General features: G+C 43.3%; 1 protein-coding gene across 4 annotated transcripts in view; it reads right to left on the bottom strand.

Moving 5' to 3' along the window:
- Positions 1-19,501, bottom strand: part of FAT3 (FAT atypical cadherin 3) — a 673,934-nt gene that overhangs the window by 69,678 nt on the left and 584,755 nt on the right. For all 4 annotated transcript variants that reach the window (XM_040489605.1, XM_040489603.1, XM_040489604.1 and 1 more), the window contains one exon: positions 16,919-17,152. In XM_040489605.1, the coding sequence (XP_040345539.1) occupies positions 16,919-17,152 (234 nt within the window). The remainder of the gene's footprint in view (positions 1-16,918; positions 17,153-19,501) is intronic.

Genomic DNA, 19,501 nt, shown 5'->3' with positions numbered 1-19,501 from the left:
GCGAGACCAGAAAAGGGGGAGGGGAGGAAAAAAAAAAAAAACAAACCTCAAACCACCAACCCTGTTAAATGCCATCACTTATGATCTCGTAGCTCTCAAGAGCGGAATATATTTTTGGAATGTATTAACATTCCCATTTAGACCCAATTGCCATGGATTTCAATGATTTCTAGAAATAAAGCCGGACGGGTAAATGCCAATTTGGAGGCAGTACATTTGGTCTAGTGCTTGGATCTTTGCTGTGTTACCAGGTGATGGGTGCTATCTTTGTTAAATGAATGCAGGTCATGCCACTAAAGTGGTAACTTTCTATCCAAGGGCATGCGATAAATTCCATCCTTCAAATCACCATCCCTTTGCTACATACCCAGCAAAAAAGATGAACCTGAGTAAAAAACTTGCTCGCTAATTGGTCTAATGCTTTTACTGCGTGCCACGATGTGTTCTATTAAGGTATAACACTAATCTATCATTTTGCGTCTGTGTTTTTAAGTATGTAATTCTTTTCTCCAATTTGAGCCTAATTTAATGAGGACGGAGCTACTTAGCTTCCCAAAATGCTGAAATGACAGGCTACCAAGAGAAATATGACTTTCATTGCAAGTGAAGTTTCTGCATGCTATAATTGTGGCAAATGGAGCAGGCAGGTCTTCAGAGGATTAAAATCAAGTAAAAAGAGAATGATTAAAATCCCTATTTGCTGAAAGGAAGCAATAGGTAGTGGCATTTTGGAGGGTGGGGTTGGAGGAAAGAAATCGCACAGAAAAATTCCCAGTATGGGAAGCCAGTGAAACTCTGAGGTGGGTTGCCAAGGGTATCTATATTTCCCTTCTTGGAAGGTTTCTAGATGGAGGTTAGGTTCCTTTCAATTCAGCCAAATAGAGAGACGGGCTTTTTAGACATCGGATAGCACATAACAGTCGAAGTTTTGAGTACTTTCAAATGAAGGCAATATGGTCCAGTTCTGGAAGACAGGAGCCCTTGCCTCTAGCCCATGGTTTGCCCAAGCTATACCCGTGTGCTTGGATAGGTCATTTAACCTCTTCACTGGGCCTCAGGTCTCTTCAGTTTTAAAACGACAGGGGGCTGGGCACCTGGGTGGCTCAGTTGGTTAATTGTTCAACTTCGGCTCAGGTCATGATCTCACGGTTTGTGAGTTTGAGCCCCACATCGGGCTCTGTGCTGACAGCTCAGAGCCTGCTTCAGATTCTGTGTCTCCGTTTCTCTCTGCCCCTCCCTTGCTTGTGCTCTGTCTCTCTCTCTCTGTCTCTCTGTCTCAAAAATAAATAAACATTAAAAAAATTAAAAAAATAAAGAAATAAAATGACCGGGCACCTGGGTGGCTCCGTCAGTTAAGCATCTGACTCTTGATTTCATCTCAGGTCATGATCTCGTGGTTTGTGAGTTTGAGCTCTGCCACCAAGCTCTGCACTGACAGTGTGGAGTTTACTTGGGGTTCTCTCTCCCTCTCCCTCTCTTTCTGCCCTTCCTCTGCTCCCTCTCTCTCAAAAAATAAACTAAAAAAATTTTTTTTTAATTTTAAAATGACAGAACCCAGATCAGGTGAGGTCCAAGATGATCTTTCAGACTGTACTTCATTTCCAAATGAAACTAATAGAGCTCATTTCATTTGTATTTCCAAAGGATCATCTCCCCACCTTCAAAATGCTCATTAAGCTGCCATGCCTGGGCATAAGTGGGCTGTAACACCAAAGTCCAAATTAAGCCTATCCTGACAGCTCTTGGAATCTTCTGGATGGGAAGAAAGCTCAGTGCAGCAGATTCATACCATTCAGTTAAGTGTTCAGAGTTCACACATACAGCTTACAGCAAGGCATTATTACCTCGGTGAGAGATAATGCTCTCTGCTAGGATCATTCCCAGGGATCTAACCCAGAGTCAGAAGAACTCAGCTTTATGTTTGAGATTGTTACAGGTGTTAGAATCAGCACCAAAACCAAATGGCGTGAGCAGTCAACACAGAAGTACCTTGAGATTTTTTTTAACGTGGTCTTTGGAAAATGTTTTCTGCCCTCCTCCTAACATCAAGCTCTCTGAGCTTAAGGAACCCACAAGAGCTCTGTTAGGCTGGCTTTGGGGTTTTGTGTCAGCAGCTGCTGTGACTCTGTCAGGGCAGGGCCTTGTCTGTGACATTCACACGAATATCCTCCAGCAACTGTACACGGTCTGGTCTGTAGGTGACACAGTAAAAATAGGGGCTGTGCTACGTTCCTGTAAACTGGCTTTTATAAAGGGATTTGAAGTCATATGGAATAGATATCCAGGGGAAGGAATGATCTGAAACAATTTCAACAATCAGACTCTAGTAACCCTTTTAATTTTGGTTCTTCTCACTTATTTTTTTTTAATCAACTTTATTGGTATACTGAGATGTCATAATTTATGTACAAAAACATGAACAGATTTTAAGTGTCCAGCTCATAAATTCTAAACATGTACATATACCCCCGGGGAACCATGGCCCTCACTGACATATAGAACATTTGAATCACCGCTTAAAGGTTCCTCATGTTCCATTTTCCATTTAGGTCAATACCCTGATTCCACACCCAGGCAATCTAGTAACTTTTAAAAAACTGTTTATTTATTTATTTTTGAGAGAGTGAGAGTGAAAGCGAGAGCGAGAGAGAGAGTGAGAGAGAGAGCGCACATGAACAGGGGAGGGGCAGAGAGAGAGGGAGACACAGACCCTGAAGCAGGCTCCAGGCTTTGAGCTGTCAGCACAGAGCCTGACATGGGGCTTGAATTCACAAACTGTGAGATCATGACCTGAGCTGAAATCAAGAGTCTGTCGCTTAACCAACTGAGCCATCCAGGAGCCCCTAATAACTTGTTCTTGAACCAATACTTTTCCTGCTTTCATTCATATGTATTCATCAGCACCAGAAATCCTGCAAGTATATTTAGATCTCACAGTTTCTATGACCCAAGCTTGGTGATTAAGGCACGCTCTTATTTAAGCAATAAGGATTATCCTTTGAAGAAAAATGATCAATGAAGCTTCGGTTCTTGACTATGTCATTGCATTCTTTGGTTACGGCCTCATCCTTCAAAGACAGTAGTTACTTCTGAGAAGCGGAAGGGTTCTGTCTTTCTCACAGGAGACACTGGACACGACCCTTCCTTTTCATAAGGGCTTGCCAAGTGCCACCTGTTTGACTACTCTAGGCACTGCACTGAGGGAAAGTGGAGCCTGAAAGATGCCATCTCCAAACCCAGGAGTTTGACAACTTGATGAGGAATTATTATTATTTGAAAATTTTTATTTATTTATTTTGAGAGAGAGAGAGAGAGAGAGAGAGAGAGAGAGAGAGAGAGAGAGAATGAGTGGAGAAGGGGCAGCGAAAGAGGGAGAGAGACAATCCCAAGCAGGCTCCATGCTGTTAGTGCAGAGCCCAACATGGGGCTGAAACCCACGAACTCTGAGATCATGACCTGAGTCAGGTGCCCAAACGAATGAGCCACCCAGGCGCCCCGATGAGGAATTATTTAAATTGAACGGAGTTTGCTGCACATCTCCCCTCAATTTCTGTCTCCCATCTGAATCAGAACCACCAGTTCTTTAGATTTGCCTTGGAGATGTCTCCTTGCTATCTTATGGCCAGCTCTCACCACCAGGTGAGGCTCCCATCTTCTCTCACCTAGACTGTTGCCAGAGACTCCAACCTGCAGGCTGCCTTCGACTCTCTCTTCTCCTGGCCAAACTTAACCAGAGGTCGGTTTCTAAAGCTCTGGATCCAGTTTTGCCTCAGTGGCTCAAGACAGGCTCTGACTTCTGACTTCTTAGAGTCAGAAGTAGAGACTTCTCAGAATGGCTTTCCAATCCTTTGCCCTCTGGTCCCACGCCACCCTCTCAGTGTCATCCCCTGCTCTCCTTCCATTGTGTGTTCTCTATTCCAGCTACTCCTCAAGACTCCATGCACACTTACTCCCCAGTCCTCCGCACATGCTTTTCCTTCCGCTCAGAATGCTCTCTTCCCCTCCTCCCTCGTCAACTTCCTACCTATTCTGTGAAGGGTCTCCTCTCCACAGCTTCCTTAATTCCCAGTTATTCTTTTCTGTGCGCTCCCTTAATATTATTTTTACATTATCATTAGTTATACTTATGGCCTCTCTCCTACTGGATTAATGTATCTTTTACGCAGAGGGACTGTGTCTTATTATTTCTGTAGTTCAATGCTGAGTCCCGGGCCCCACATCAGAGAGTAATGAACACTGAACTGCAGAAGTGACCAGGGGATCAAAGCGAGAGTATTACTAACACAACAAATGTAGGTGATAAGCACTCTACACATCCATGGCCACTACAAGTATATGTGTTAAAGAATGAAGGACCCCAAAAGGGTGCAACACAGAGGAGTCAGGAATCTTTACTATCAAAAATGTACATAAAACATCAATATATAAAAACTATATAAAAACATTCATATATAAAAAAACTATTGCTAACTGGATGCTTGCATTCGTGAATAAAATTGGTAACTACCCAATTTGTCAAGAATGAGAACTGACTGAATAAGTTATAGGACACTCAAATCATAGAATACTGTATACGTTGCCATATAAAAGTATAAAAGAGAACATAGAGACAGAAATATGTTTGTGAGCCAGTGAAAAAAGCAGGTTACAAAACAATATCTAGTTTATGAGTCCATTTTTGGAAAGAAAAATGGTGGAAGGGACTTCATCGAAATAGCAACAGTGGTTAGAATTGACTCGTTTCTCCTTTTGTCTGTCTTTCTAGATTTTCTACAGTGGACACAGATCATGTTTCTAGTAAGTAAAAGAACTATTACAAACATCATGTAATGGAAAATTTATCACCAATTTTGGAGAGCAGTCAAATTTCTGAGTTATTTTCCAGGCCAGTTTAATTCTCAACATACATACCATTTGAAATAATTGTAGAAAATGATACTTATGTATTATATTAGCATTCTTTTTCTGGATATTTCCATTCCTCATTTTGTGTGTGTGTGTGTGTATGTGTGTGTGTGTGTACTCAGAAAGACACTGACTTTACGTAGAAAATATTTTTTGGGGGGTGCCTGGGTGGCTCAGTCAGTAAGTGTCTGACTTCAGCTCAGGTCATGATCTCACGGTTCGTGGGTTCGAGCCCCACACTGGGTTCTGTGCTGACAGCTCGGTGCCTGAAGCCTGCTTCAGATTCTGTCTCCCTCTCTCTCTGCCCTTCCCCCACTCGTGCTCTGTCTCTTTCTCTCTCTCAAAAATAAACATTAAAAAAATTAAAAAAATATTTTTTTGTCAAGGTCTCATTATAAAGGTATTTCAAGTGATACATTGTTTTGAGCTATTTGATATCCTTACATTAAGCTGTAGAAGAAAATGGTTAGCATCATCTCATTGTCTGTGGGAGGCAAGTAAAATCCCATTATAGCTAAAGAGCTCAAACTGACCACTTTTTTCTATCTTTAAAATAGGCCTTCAGATGATGTAAAATAAAAGAAAGTTGCCATTAGGAGGTCCATGGAATTGCAATTACTTTTCAAATTAGACTTTAAATAGACTCTCTGATTATTTCTGTTTTAAGTGCCTCTTACAAGTTTTTCATTGGGTGATGACTAACCCTGGCACATTCCCCTGGGCAAAATACCAACTCTGGGGTCAGGAATCCCGGGGCCTTTTGAACAGTTAAAAAGGAGACAAGGCAGCCCCAGTCACAGAGTCAGGGAGATCCTGGCAATACCATAGACTTCCTGGGGACTCACCAGTTGGGCTGGCACCAGCTCTGCTGGGTAGCACTGGCAACATGATTGTGAGGTTCTAAGACATAGAAGAAAGCAGGGCCCCCTGTTGGGCATAGCCAGAGCAGAGTATTAAACCAACAGGGGCCCTTCTAAGTGAGGGACCTGTATACCTGCAAAGGCTGTCCTTCCGTAGAGTTGGCCCCACTGGTGGGTGATACCACCTTTCGCGATACCTCAAAGACTTCAGCTCGTCTGGACATAAGCTCTCCCATCTATGGCTTGGCACTTTGCTAAGCCCGGAAGAGTCAAGTGTAAGTAAATGAATTCATCAAAGTATTTAAAGCTCCATCTTTATTGGTGTATAGAACTTCTATACTGGACTACCCAGCAATAATACTAAATATGTCTCCTAAGTGGGTCACTATGTATGCCATTGGATCAGTCATTAATCTATCCAATAAATCACCTCCATCCAATAAATCTTCACAGGATTCCCACCTCTTGGCAGGCACTGAGGATGCACAGAAGAATCACAGCCCCTCAATATCTCCCATGTCTCAGGAGACAAGCATATATATAGTGGATTATTGGTGAGGGGTGGCCAAGGGACATTTCCCAGGGAAGAAAACAATTGAATTGAGTCATGAAGGAAAGACAGGAGTTGTCAGGAGTACCAAAGTGGAAAAGTGAAAAAAGAAAGGGTATTTCGGGTAACATGAACACATGTGAAGTTAAGAATGATGAAACCGGGTGCTCAGGGAAGGGTAAGGGGTTCAGTGTTGCTAAATTATAAGTGTAGAATGGCAGGAGCTAAAGCTGTCTATTTTCAGAACCACTAGCAAATTCCCAAAGCTGTTATAAACAATTATAGCCAGAGTAAATGAAAAGCATAAGTTGATGGATGAATTAGCAGAGAGAGAGAGAGAGAGAGAGAGAGAGAGAGAGAGAGAGAGAGAGAAGGAAGACCGGAGGAGGGGGACGAAGAGGGTGTCCGAGCGGGAAGCACTCTGTGATATGTGAGAAGTTATTTAGAGAGCTCCCCACAGGTGATGGACAACAAAATTGTGCCCATCAAGGAGGCTTCACAAGGTAAAATGAGAGTGAGTATCCTGTGACAAAGCTGATGAGCACATTCAACATAGAGGCAGGAAGCCAAAGCTGGGGGTCCTTGGAGTCTGCACAAAATTCCCAGGGGTAGGTGGAAATTGCCCTCGAGACAAGCGCTCCTGTAATCCTGTCCTCTGCGTTGCTGCGTGTTGGATCAGGACTGATCCACGGAGGAGCACAGAGGCCTGTTAACCACCCTCGTGGCATCCAGGAATGAAGCAGTGTGTGAATGGGTCACTGCCATCAACAGTTAGAAATCAGAATTCCCTGCTCATGGGTGGTGGTGCTAAAACTCTTCACTGAGACATCCCTTCCTGGAAGGAACTCGCTATTTCATTTGTTTGGACCCCCTGCTTGGAAGAAATTGGATTTTAAAAGGCATAATAATGATAATAACTTCTGTGTATCAAACGCAGACACTTCTAAACCAGGCAAGGCATCACAGTCAAAAAGAGGAAAAGAATGTATGTCGAGCCCTATCCCAGACTTTCTGAATCAGATTTTGGAGACGGAGCCTTCACCTGTTTGTGTTTATTTTTGTCTGTTTATTTTTAAAAGCTCCCATAGGGATTCTGATGCACAGCCAGGGCTGATAACCAGCTTGTCTGATTTTTGTGCGTTATTTTTCCTCTGCTGTTGGATCCTGGAATTTGTGAGGGGATAGTTTGTACTGCTCTAATCAACTGAAGGGGTTCTAATTTCTTAGGCATAGAGGATTATTTCATGTTTCCAAATTAAGCCCTGTGTGACAGAAGGCATTTACGTTCTGTCCAATGGGCCTGGAGAAAGGAATTTTTAGCCTCTGAGGCTTCCTACATGAGGATAAAAGTCCCTGGCAGAAGGAACCCATTTATGCACAAGACATGATGTCAAGGAGTTAACATGGAATGTCTAACTTCGTTCTCCCAACCACTCGACAGCTCAGCAGACATGTATGGAACATGTACTGGGTGCCTGGTGCCATGCCAGTGTTGGTGACACAGAGATGAACAGATTGGTGTCCCAGCCCTCCAGGAGCTCATGGTCTAATGGGAAAACAAGGAATTAATATCTCCATTTTTATAGGCAGGAAGTGGAATTGAAAAGGGCTGGGGAACTTATTTAAGGTTAGACAGTTAGTAAAGGCTAGACTAGAGGTATTTGATCTGGTCTCCCCCCCAAACCCCTGCATGCTGTTGCTTCCCAAAGCGACAGGCAAATGTGACAAGGAGGTGATGGGGTGCCACAGTCCACCATTTAGCCACGTGTACTGCGTGCACTGCAGAAAGCGTCCTGGTGCTGGTGGCAAGTCAAGAATTCAGGGGTTTATGGGGCCACGGAAACCTTTGCTCAGGACCACCTGACAGATGGCTGGAGGGGAGCAAGCTAGCTCTCTGAACCTCAGTTTCTCCATCTGCAGGCAAGAATACCACTTGCTCTTGTGCCACAGCAAGATTACTTGTGTGTTTGGGGTTCTCTTAAGATTGTATTTTTTGATATTCACAACAGACAAAGGGTTTCAGCCACAACATGCTCTGGAAATGGCCCATGTCTCAGTCTTTCGGGGGATTATTTAATTTTTATGAACATTTTAACAGTTCCTCAGCCGCCTTTAAAGATTTAATACTTTAGAGAATAACAGAGCTTTGGGGGAGAAAAAAAACCACATTAAGTCGCTGACCTATGCAGCTTAGAGGCAAGAGGCTCCAAGGCATTAGGAAAGAGAAGACTATATGGTACCTAAGAGCAGGCCGGCTGAATCAGAATCAAATCCTTCTTGAAACACCTTCTGGTGGAAATTATTAGAATACAGAAAAGAGCCTTGGACTGAGATATCAGGGTCCCTTCCTTTTAGATCCCGCTCTGCCACTCACAAATTCGTCTTGGGTACATCTTGTTGTCTATGGGCCTCCGTTTCCTTCTTGGGAAAAGAAAGGTTTTGACTGGATTTTTTTCAGGGACTTGCCAGTGTAACATCCGAACATCTACTAGGACTGTGATGCACCAACAAAGTGGGTCTGCTGCCCCAGGGAGAATTCAGGAAACCACAAGAGCAGCAACAAGGAGCGGCTGACGCTGTTGAATCAGCACTCACTCCACCACATCAAAGCAGCGTGTTCCCAATTCGGCTGAACTATTTCTCCTTCAGGGAGGGCCCTGTTTTGATTGCCACTGACCTGCATGACAGCCCTTCTTCCTCGCACAGTGGAGTCTGTGGGTGGATAATGGCTACGGCATGAGATTCTTAAGGATACATGGACAGAATTCAGAACGCCCATAAACCTGCATGAATGTGCTAGTTCTCTACGGCTGCATGGGAAATTACTCCAGAACGTAGCATGAAACAACAAATATGTAGTATTTCATGGTTTCTGTGGGGGTGGGAATCCAGGCATGGCTTAGCTGGTCGGCTGTGGCCCAAGGTGTCCTGTTGAGCAGGGCTGCAGTTTCATTTGATGGCTCAAACGGAGGTGGGGGTCCACTTTCAAGCACACTCATGTAGCTGCTAATAGGACTCAGTCCCTCACCATGTGGGCCTCTCACAGGCCTGCCTCACAATATCATAGCTCTCCTCCCCAGGGTATTGAGCACTAAATTGTGTCCAGCCCCAGATTCACATGTTGAAGCCCTAACACTGATGTGACTATTTGGAGATGGGGATTTTAGGAGATATTAAGTTAAATGAGATCATAGGGATGGGGTCCTAATCTAGCAAGACTCATAGCCTATAAGAAGAGGAAGACAGAGAGAACTCTTTCTCTCTCTGCTGTACACACCAAGGAAAGGCCATGTGAGCAGGCAGTGAGATCCTTATAGATTGGTATGATTGACACTCCCATAGAGTTTGTCCCATGAAGATGCAGGAAACTGCTAACCCAGAGCTCTTGACATGCTTCTCTGTCATAGTGCCAGCACCGAATCCACAGCACTTTGCTGAGAGTTTATCTCCTGTCTTCACTTTTTTTCCCCAAGGCCCTTTTCATGGCTTTCAGTAAGTGGCACACATACACAAGCCTAGGATGAGTCAAAGGAGATAACAAACAACTGGATAGACTCATTTAATGTGGTTTGGTCAGAAAGATCTCTGTTTAACAACCCTCAGGGGTTATTTTAATGAACATGACTCTCAGATAAATAATCTCCTGCTCCTTCATAAGGAGCTACCCTCTCAGAACAAACAATGCTCCACAATACTAGGCCAGCCATTTATTTCCTCTGACAAGATCGGTGCTTTGGAAAAGCAAGTTCACTGCAGGTCCTGCTCCATGAGAGGACAGCAGGGGTCATGATACCAACTCCCTCATTAAATACTCAGAAAATGAATCTTGACCATGGACAGCAAGTTTACATTATTACAGTGAATGACAGTGCAAAATTAAGAATGTTGAGGGCTGTGCAAATACAAACATTTGGGTGGAAATGGGAAAGTTCTGCCACAAGATAACTCTTCTCTGTCTCTTTCCTGTTCTCGATTAATGTGAGGACCTAACTATTCACTTGAAAGCAGAAGGCATCATTTTGGAAGAGTCTTAGAGAGAATCTCTGTATTTTCTATTAACGTAATTCATTCTACCAGTTGTGTCCATTCATTAATGTCACGCAATACCTACAGAGCGCTCCATGTGTGAGGCATTCTTCCTCATTTCTTGGTGACTTCCTCTCACATTTCCTCTAGCCCTTGAAGAAAACTCCCTGCACATTTTAATTATTATGTGTCACGGTGTGGACGTCTTGGGGTTCATCTTGTTTGGGGTTCTCTGTGCATCCTGGACCTGAATATCTGTTTCCTTCCCCAGGTTAAAGAAGTTTTTAGCCATGATTTCTTCTAATAAGTTTTCTACCCCTTTCTCTGTCTCTTCTCCTTCTTTGTCTGCTATAATGCAAATGTTAGCATGCTTGGTGATGTGCAAGAGGTCCCTTAAACTATCCTCATTTTTTAAAATTCTTTTTTCTTTTTGGCTGTTCAGCTTGGGTGCTTTCCATTATCCGGTCTTATAGATCACTGATCAATTCCTCTACATCATCTAATCTGCTCTTGATTCCCTCTAGAGTATTTTTCATTTCAGTTATTGTATTCTTCAACTCTGATTGGTTCTTTTTTATATCATCTATCTCTTCGTTGAAGTTCCAACCTCTGTTCATCCACTCTTCAGTCCAGTGAGGATCTTTATGACCATTACTTTGGATCCTTTATAAGGTAGATTGCTTACCTCTGTTTCTTTTACTCTGTTTCTGAGGTTTGGTTCTATTCTTTCATTTGGAACATATTCCCATGCTTTCTCATTCTGTCTGGCTCTGTGTTTGTTTTTATGTATTAGGCAGATCAGTTGTGTCTCCCAGACTCAAGGGAGTGGCCTTATGTAGAGGGTCCTGTAGGGCCCAGAAGCTCAATCCCCACTGGTGTCCAGACCAGGCACTCCAGGGCTGTCTCCTGTGTGGGCTGTGTGGCTGGGTCACAACTGTTGTGGGTGCACCGCTGTGGCTGGCTGAGAGGCTCAGCTGAGGCTTTTGCTGGTGTGCCAGTGGGCAGGGCTCCTTCCCCCAACCCTCTCCCTGCACCCCCCTGTTCCATGGGAGTCACTTTGGGCAGGTATTAGACATGGTTTTGCTCCTTCTTTTTATTTTTTAATGTTTATTTGTTTTTGAGAGAGAGAGAAAGACAGAGTGCAAGAGGGGAAGAGGGGGCAGAGAGAGGGAGACACCGAATCTGAAGTGGGCTCCAGGCTCCGAGCTGTTAGCACAGAGCTCGACATGAGGCTCGAACCCATGGAGTGCAAGATCATGACCTGAGCCAAAGTCGGACACCCAACTGACTGAGCCACCCAGGTGCCCCTGCTCTTTCTTTTAAAGTCCCTAAGCCACCACTCTAATTTTGGCCCTTGTCATCTTTTACAGTACTCTCCTAGGACCTTTCCTCACCCTCGTTTTGGAGACTTCTATCAGATTAGCATTTCCCAAACCCAGAACTGATAATTTCTTTTCTCACAAGTGCTCTGTGGCTGTTTTCTACTTATTGGTTTAAGCACATAATCCCTGGATTTTGTGAACCACCACAGTCAGGCCCAGACTACTTTTCTCATCTCATTTGCTTCTCTCCATCCTGGATGACACGATGTTCTCCCAATCATTGAGTTGGGGCCACACATTCCCAGCTTTACAACTTTATCCTCATGGTTCCTGTCTCCCTGAATACCTTCCTACCTCTGCCTGTTGAAATCCTATTTATTCCGGGAGCTCCGCCTTTTGTGAAAAGTATGTGTGCTACTGATTCAAGCTCTTCCCTGCTGCACATGACCTGAGGCCTGTCACTGCACAGTCCTCATCTTGGAGAATCTTGCAGTCCCTTTCTTGTGCCTTCTACCTAGCCACTCACTAAATTTCTGTTAAATTGAATGGAAAAAAATTGTAATGTGTGCTATGAGCCCCAAGCTTCTCTGAAACCCCTGAAAGAAGTTCCATACCTTGCAGGAAATCTTTTATAGGAGAGGAGAAAGTGAGTTGCTTATTAGAACATTTCTTTGCCTTGTGTCCCTGGTCCATAAGAGGAAAAATATGTCCTTTTGCATCTCAGATATCTCAAAATTGGCCTCTCAATAAATCATGGGCTACAGCATATTTTGCAGAGCGTGTTTACATTTTATTTTCATATAACTTTGCCTAAAATGGTCACAGACTTCAGCTCTGATCTTCATCTCTGCATATTTCCTTTGCTAGCTTAGAAGACCCTCAAAATTAGGAAGCCGGACACAAATCCTACCCATGAGAGGTAGACTAACTAGGAAGATATTAACCCCGAAGTGTAACAACAAAAGGTCCCCTGATCTTTACTGAAAGGATTACATTTTTTATACATGTTAGGTCATAAAATCATGTCACTAGTTTATGGAATTGAGGACATTTCCATTTTACAGGAAGACTAAGACTTTAATGCTAAAATCTAGACAGTTGCCATGCTATTTCGTAGAGCTCATAAACTGGGTGTTGAAATTATCTTGTCCTCCTCTGTTTTGATTTTATTCCTAACTTAGGCAGTTACTCTAACAGTGTTGGTTTTATTATGAATAACAAATTCAGCATAGCAAAGAGGTGTTTGGCTAAAAGCAATAGTAGTTTTTAAAATTAGAAAACCAGGATATGAAAGTTCAGTGAGTCCTTATAAGAGCTTTGAATTCATGAAGTTATGGAATCAGATTTCAGATGAATATATCCTGGTCGTTTCTCTGTATTTTATAGTGACTTTGTTTATACTGTAGCAAAATGGTGGTGAAGTAATTTATAAATTCAGGTAAAGAAATATGCTTAACAAAAGAAGTTTCATGAATGAAATAATGCTGCTGTCTACACAAATGGAGCCAACAATCTTCACTAGGATCAAAAACCAATGCGGGTGAATCTCCAAGGGAAAGGACAAGTGGGATGGATCTCAAGGGGATGCTTAGTGAAAAAAGTCAGTCTCAAAGAATTATACACCACATAGTTCCTTTCAAATAATGTTTTTTGAAATAATCAAATTATAGATATGGGGATTAGTGGTTGCCAGGGGTTAGAGACTGGGAAGGAAGTGTCAGGAGGAGGATGGTGTGGTTATGATGGGGTAGCAGGAGGGAGCTCTGTAATGGCGGTTACATGAAGCTGCACAGGTGAGAAAATTGTAGAGAACTACACACACGCACACACGCACGCACATGTGACACACGCCAAATCTGACAGTGTACTACAGCTAACACAAGATGTCGTCACTGGGGGAAAGTGTCGAGTGAAAGGTGCATGTGATCTTCTACGCATTTTTTTGTGGCTACCTGGGAATCTATTATCAGTTCCAAAAAACTCAACTATTTTCTTGTCACAAAGGGGCTCATGAGGTCAGGCAGTAACATAAATAAGCAAAGTGGCTGGGAACAGGGAGCGTGAGCTCTGGCTGTTCTCATAAAGGCAGCTGCTATGTCTTCAGCTCCTACCATGGTGGGGCTGTGTGTCTGGATTTGCTGTTTTCTGAGGGCTGCTTCTGTTTTTATAAAATACCCACAACTGAAAATTCAAAAAGAAAATCTCCTAATTTTATTGACAATGAACTCTACCTTTTTGGAACACTATATAATGGGCCAAACTAAAGACAGGAGGGCCAGATGCAGTCTAATGACATGCAAACTCAGCTTCAGGCCAGGTGAGCTGGGCCGAGGTGAACTGCCCACGTGATGACCTGGCAATCTCAATATGCATCTCATGCTCCTCTGTGGTCCCTTCTGAAAGACTGAGAGCTGGGTCCCCTTGAGGAAGTAAGTTTTCTGAGCAGGCAACTAATGAAGATGGTGTAAGCTATTTCAGTGACACCCAGGGACTCTGGAGGATGTTGCTTTGATGTCAGCTCCGACTGACGCCTCTGCTGTTGGCATCCCCCTGCAAGCTCTGGCCAGGACCCTCGCAGCCACTTCCTCACCCTGTGCCCCGGACACGGTCGGGTGCTTTGTCTGCATTTTTATAAGTGTTCGTTTGTTTTTGCCAGCTATCTCAGTTCCTTTATTTTTTCACGCTAAGTGTGGAGCACCTGGGTGGCTCGGTTGGTCGAACGTCCAACTCTTGATTTTGGTTCAGGTCATGATTCCAGGGCTGTGGGATTGAGCCCCATGTTGGGCTCCATGTTGGGCGTGGAGCCTGCTTAAGATGTTCTCTCTCTCTCTTTCTCTGCCCCTCCCCTGCTCTCATGTGCATGCTCTCTTGCTCACTCTTTCGGAACAATAATAATAATTAAGAAAAGCTAAATGAGTTGTACAGAAACTGAGAAAAGGAGCCAGGATCTGGTATCTTACACTAGAGCTTTCCTGAGGCGGATGCAATGGTCTGGTGAATACACTTTATATGCACCGCACTCACAGCCTCTGTGTCTACCTCTGTGTCTGCTTGAAGCTCTGAATGTAAGCCTTTGGAGAATTAGTGCAAATGAGCAGAGGCAGATGCTGACGGGGTTATTATTCTGGTTTGGGGCCTTTAAAGGCTTTCTCATCTCTGCCATCTAAAGGCCCAGATTCTAGTCACCTTTCTTCCCCAACTCCCAACACGAACAGCTGACTCAGAAGAAGTGAAAAGAAGGATGGAACTAACTGCATGTTCTTCACCACGGCCACATCTGTGAGCCAGTAACATCCCTCCACTGTCCTCAACATCATGAGCGCCAAGCAGCCTCTTTCTGTGTTCAATCTCTGGTAGCTAGAGCATACCCAATTCCTTCAGGAAGGAAGGGAGTAGAAAAATTTCATTTTTTTAAAATCAGGATTTTAATTTAAGTCAAAAAATTAAATCATGAAATTTCATCTATGGCTCGGGGCACCTGGGTAGCTCCAACTCTTGATCTCAGCTCAGGTCATGATCTTGTGGTTCCTGAGACCGAGCCCCCTGCTAAGCTCTGCACTGACATCACAGAGCCTGCTTAGGATTCTCTCTCTTCCTCTCTACCTGCCCCTCCCCACTCTTGAAATAAATAAATAAACATGAAAAAAAATTTTTTTTAAGTTTCACCCTATGGCTCCATTACACATGCTCTAATGTAAATAATTGAAAGATTTATTTGCATGATTTCTGCTCTCCCCTCCAAAAGCCTCCTAATAAGAGTCCAGAGGATGTTTTCCAATGCTGCTTTAAAAAAGCGTATTTGGGGGCGCCTGGGTGGCGCAGTCGGTTAAGCGTCCGACTTCAGCCAGGTCACGATCTCGCGGTCCGTGAGTTCGAGCCCCGCGTCGGGCTCTGGGCTGACGGCTCAGAGCCTGGAGCCTGTTTCCGATTCTGTGTCTCCCTCTCTCTGCCCCTCCCCCGTTCATGCTCTGTCTCTCTCTGTCCCAAAAATAAATAAAAAACGTTGAAAAAAAAAAAAGCGTATTTGTATAAGACAGCAGTGGACCAAGCTCAGGGGCATACTTGAACCTGGGGATTCCTGGGCCTTGTTTTGGAAAAACCTTGAAATACAATTACAAAGAAAAAAAAAGGACATTCGTAGGTATTACGTAATTATAAATCAATAAACGAGTCTTTTCCTGTTTACTGTTTTTTACCAAGCTTCACATAATATGCAGACTTTTAAAGGGTTGGTGCTCAGCGTGGAAAATTATGCTAATGAGGTAAGAGCAATAATTTAAAGTAGCCACTAATTTCTCGAAGGGGAAATATGCAGAGACCCTGGGCTCTACGTTTGTTTTCGACTAATTATCATGTATTTACTTTTCCATTAGTCCAATAATTTTTCTTTCAATTCAGAATTAAGCAATAAGACACTGAATTATATAAAGGCCTGTTTAGCATAGCAGACACACCCCATCATTCCCTAGTCCTCTGATTTACAGCTCTTAAAATGCACAACCAAGAGGCTGTCTATATGCCCTTTTGTATGTACATCCCATCACACAGTCACCTCAATAACTTATGCATTCTTGAAAGGACTACCTAGCAATTAACTCCAGGCTTTTCTAACTCACCATCTCATTATGCAAAGTGGATCTGAACACAAACTTTATCAGCAGCAACTTTTAGTTCGCATTGTCTTATTTCCACCACCCTCACTCTGCCTAGTAACGTCAGTGTATGTGTGACCAAAAGGCTATGGAAAATGGCAGTTAAAAAAAATTGACATTGGACTGGCAGCACATTTAGTAATTGTTCTTTGCACTGTGGGGCACTACCATAAATCGAGATTGTCATATTTCAGCTGAAGCATGTGATGCAATTCTTTATAGAAATGGAAATGAATTCTCCCTGCCACACAACACAGCATTTTAACTATGTTCAGGAGGAATGGGCAAGTAAGCAAGCTATTATTTTTACTTTAAAGGTTAAAAAAGAACAAACAAGCCCAAAACTCTTTGTTAGAAGGCAAGGAAATTCAGAGTATAGCTTTTTGAAACCCTAGAAAGAGGAGGGGCGGGGGGGCACCCTGTAGTGTTTTCTCATACATGTAAAGCATATCAGTGGAAAAGCTGACACATGGTCATTGGTTTAACACATGTGTTCTCATGGTAAGGAACCAAGGTGGGCTGGTAAAACCAAAGGAGAGGTAACCACTGAAGATATGTCAAGAGCATGAACAAGGAGGCATCGCATCAGTGCAACTGACTTACCAACATCAGGATCCACGGCTTGAACTCTGGTCAAGAGAGCCTTGGTGGCCGTGTTCTCATAGACACAGGCATTGTAGTGCTCGGAAGAAAACACAGGGGGGTTATCGTTCACGTCCTCCAGGATCAGGTGGATGTCAGATTGGCAGAACCTGCCACCACCGTCAGTGGCCCTGGCAATCAGGTTGTACACGGGGACCCTTTCCCGGTCCAAAAGAGCCAATGTTTTTAATTCACCTGTGAAAATAAAAGGCCTCACATTTCAAAAACCACTTTTCTTTGAAGAGCAGAGAATCACGTATATAAAGAATCCCCAATAGGGGAAGGACCAATGACATTTGGCTCAAGTGCTTCATACTTTGAAAAACAGAGCAAATCCAATTTTAAGCATCAGGGAAAAATCTATGGAATTTCTGGATACAACAACAAATCAACTGCATGGCCTTCAAATTAATTAATCCCACTGTGAAACTCCTGGTATCAGGATTTCCCTCCTTTGGCTACCTGGAGAGCTCCGTAGCTCTTTAAACCTCTCAAGACCTGCTCTGGACATCAGCTATGTGTGTCTCTGGATTTCTGCTATATCTCCAGAAAAAGCATAGAGAATTGACAACAGTATCCTTCGTTCTCTGGTAGTCAGTCATGTCAATAATCCACAGACCCAGAAAGAGCAGTCTTCTCTGCTTCCAGAGCTGCTTCCAACATTGTTTCAACCCATCTTTTTTTTTTTTTTTTCAACGTTTATTTATTTTTGGGACAGAGAGAGACAGAGCATGAACAGGGGAGGGGCAGAGAGAGAGGGAGACACAGAATCGGAAACAGGCTCCAGGCTCCGAGCCATCAGCCCAGAGCCTGACGCGGGGCTCGAACTCCCGGACCGCGAGATCGTGACCTGGCTGAAGTCGGACGCTTAACCGACTGAGCCACCCAGGCGCCCCACACCCCATCTTTTAAAGGAAAACAATCAAAACAGAGGCTGACTTTAGCAAAAAGAGGTCTGGAAGGAATCCTATTGTGCCAGTGTAAACCCGACTTGCTGGACTGTGGAAGGGCCTATGGTTGCTTGGGGAGGGTTCCAGTGGGGGAATATTTGAGGGGTTTGGATCAGCAGGAATTTAGCAAGGTCAGGAGCTAAGATATATCTTTATTTTAACCACTGGAACAGTGCTAGGTATCAGCCGCTGTGGAGAGTTAGTTGTTTAAATTTCAATAGACAATGGCAACAAGCACAGTGACAGACCTGAATAAATGCTATTTGCTGAAAAGCATGACTCATGAAATACTATTATTCTTAAATAAAATTAGTAGACATTATTCAGACCAAGCCATCTATACTTATAAAGCCTTTCCTTCTATGGCTTCCTTGCTGTAAGCCAGTTTTCAAATACAGCTTGGACTATTTCCTTCTCCTTCTCAGAAACTTCCAGTGGTTTTTCAGTTCGGCATTCAAGACCTTCCATGATCAGCCTAAAGTTCTTTCTCCCACTGCTTTTCTCGTAGGCCATCCTATAGTTCTTCTCACCAGTGACAGTGTTGTACATGCCCTTCCTTGAATGTGCCATGCTCTCTGCTCATGTTGACCCCAGGGCCTGAAGTGTCCTGCTTCAGCTACTAGAATCCTGCCTTGGTTCAATTACCGGCTCTTCCCCTTCATCAGAATATTAGCTACTTTTTCCTCTGTGCTCAGATATTACTCCCCTGATATCCTTCCTGGGCACTTATTTCATTCTGCCTTTTATTATTATTTAAAAAAAAATTTTCCCCCTACTGGGTTCAATATCCCTCAGGCATGACTTGTTTTACTCCTCTTGCAGCCCACCGCTAATATCCCATAATATCTTTTATGTCTACTAGTTACTCAATGAACGTTAGCTACTGAATAAGTAATTGCTAGACCTATATCGCCAAGTCGTATATTTCTATGGAGCCAAGTGCTTCCTAGTAGGACGCAGCTGACACGGGAGAGGAGCAGGGAGGAGCCATTATCTTTGGAGACTCAATAGTTAGTCATTATTCATTAGGACCAACACAATACTGGAAATATGCAAATTATTCAATCTTTACACTTCATTTACAAATTGCCATTGGATGAACCATCCGGTACACAACACTGAAATAATTTACCTCCATAAAAATGTCTTTTCTGTTAGCTCTGGCCTTCAATGTGGGCATCTGCCTTTAGCATACATAACCTTTGACCTTATAAATTTTGCCTGAATATATAAACTAATCTTAGGGCTCACAGCTTTGGAGAAACTAGGTGGGAATATTTAATAAAAACCAGAAAAGTGTGTTAATAAGCTTCAGGAAGGGACCCAAAAGGGACTTCAAGAGAGAAAAAAACTCTCCTTACTATGCATTGCTCTCTGGTTTGCAACTTGCATTTGTGATGTAACTCTATATTCTTTATAGGGCAGGTGCCTTAACTCACAGATATGAAAAACAGAAGAACCAAATAGACACATCTGATTACTTGATGCTAATGAATGTAGGTAAAGTCAGGGCAATCTTGTAGGCCAAAGAAAGTTTGTGCGCTCCAGGGCATCCATCATCAGACACCATGTGCAGCTAGTGTTTTTTAGAGTC

Source organism: Herpailurus yagouaroundi, unplaced genomic scaffold (assembly GCF_014898765.1).
Source record: "Herpailurus yagouaroundi ecotype Mexico unplaced genomic scaffold, PumYag 180, whole genome shotgun sequence".
NCBI classification, from domain to species: domain Eukaryota; kingdom Metazoa; phylum Chordata; class Mammalia; order Carnivora; family Felidae; genus Herpailurus; species Herpailurus yagouaroundi.
Note: the sequence above shows the minus strand (reverse complement) of the source record. Positions and strands in the feature narration are given on the sequence as shown.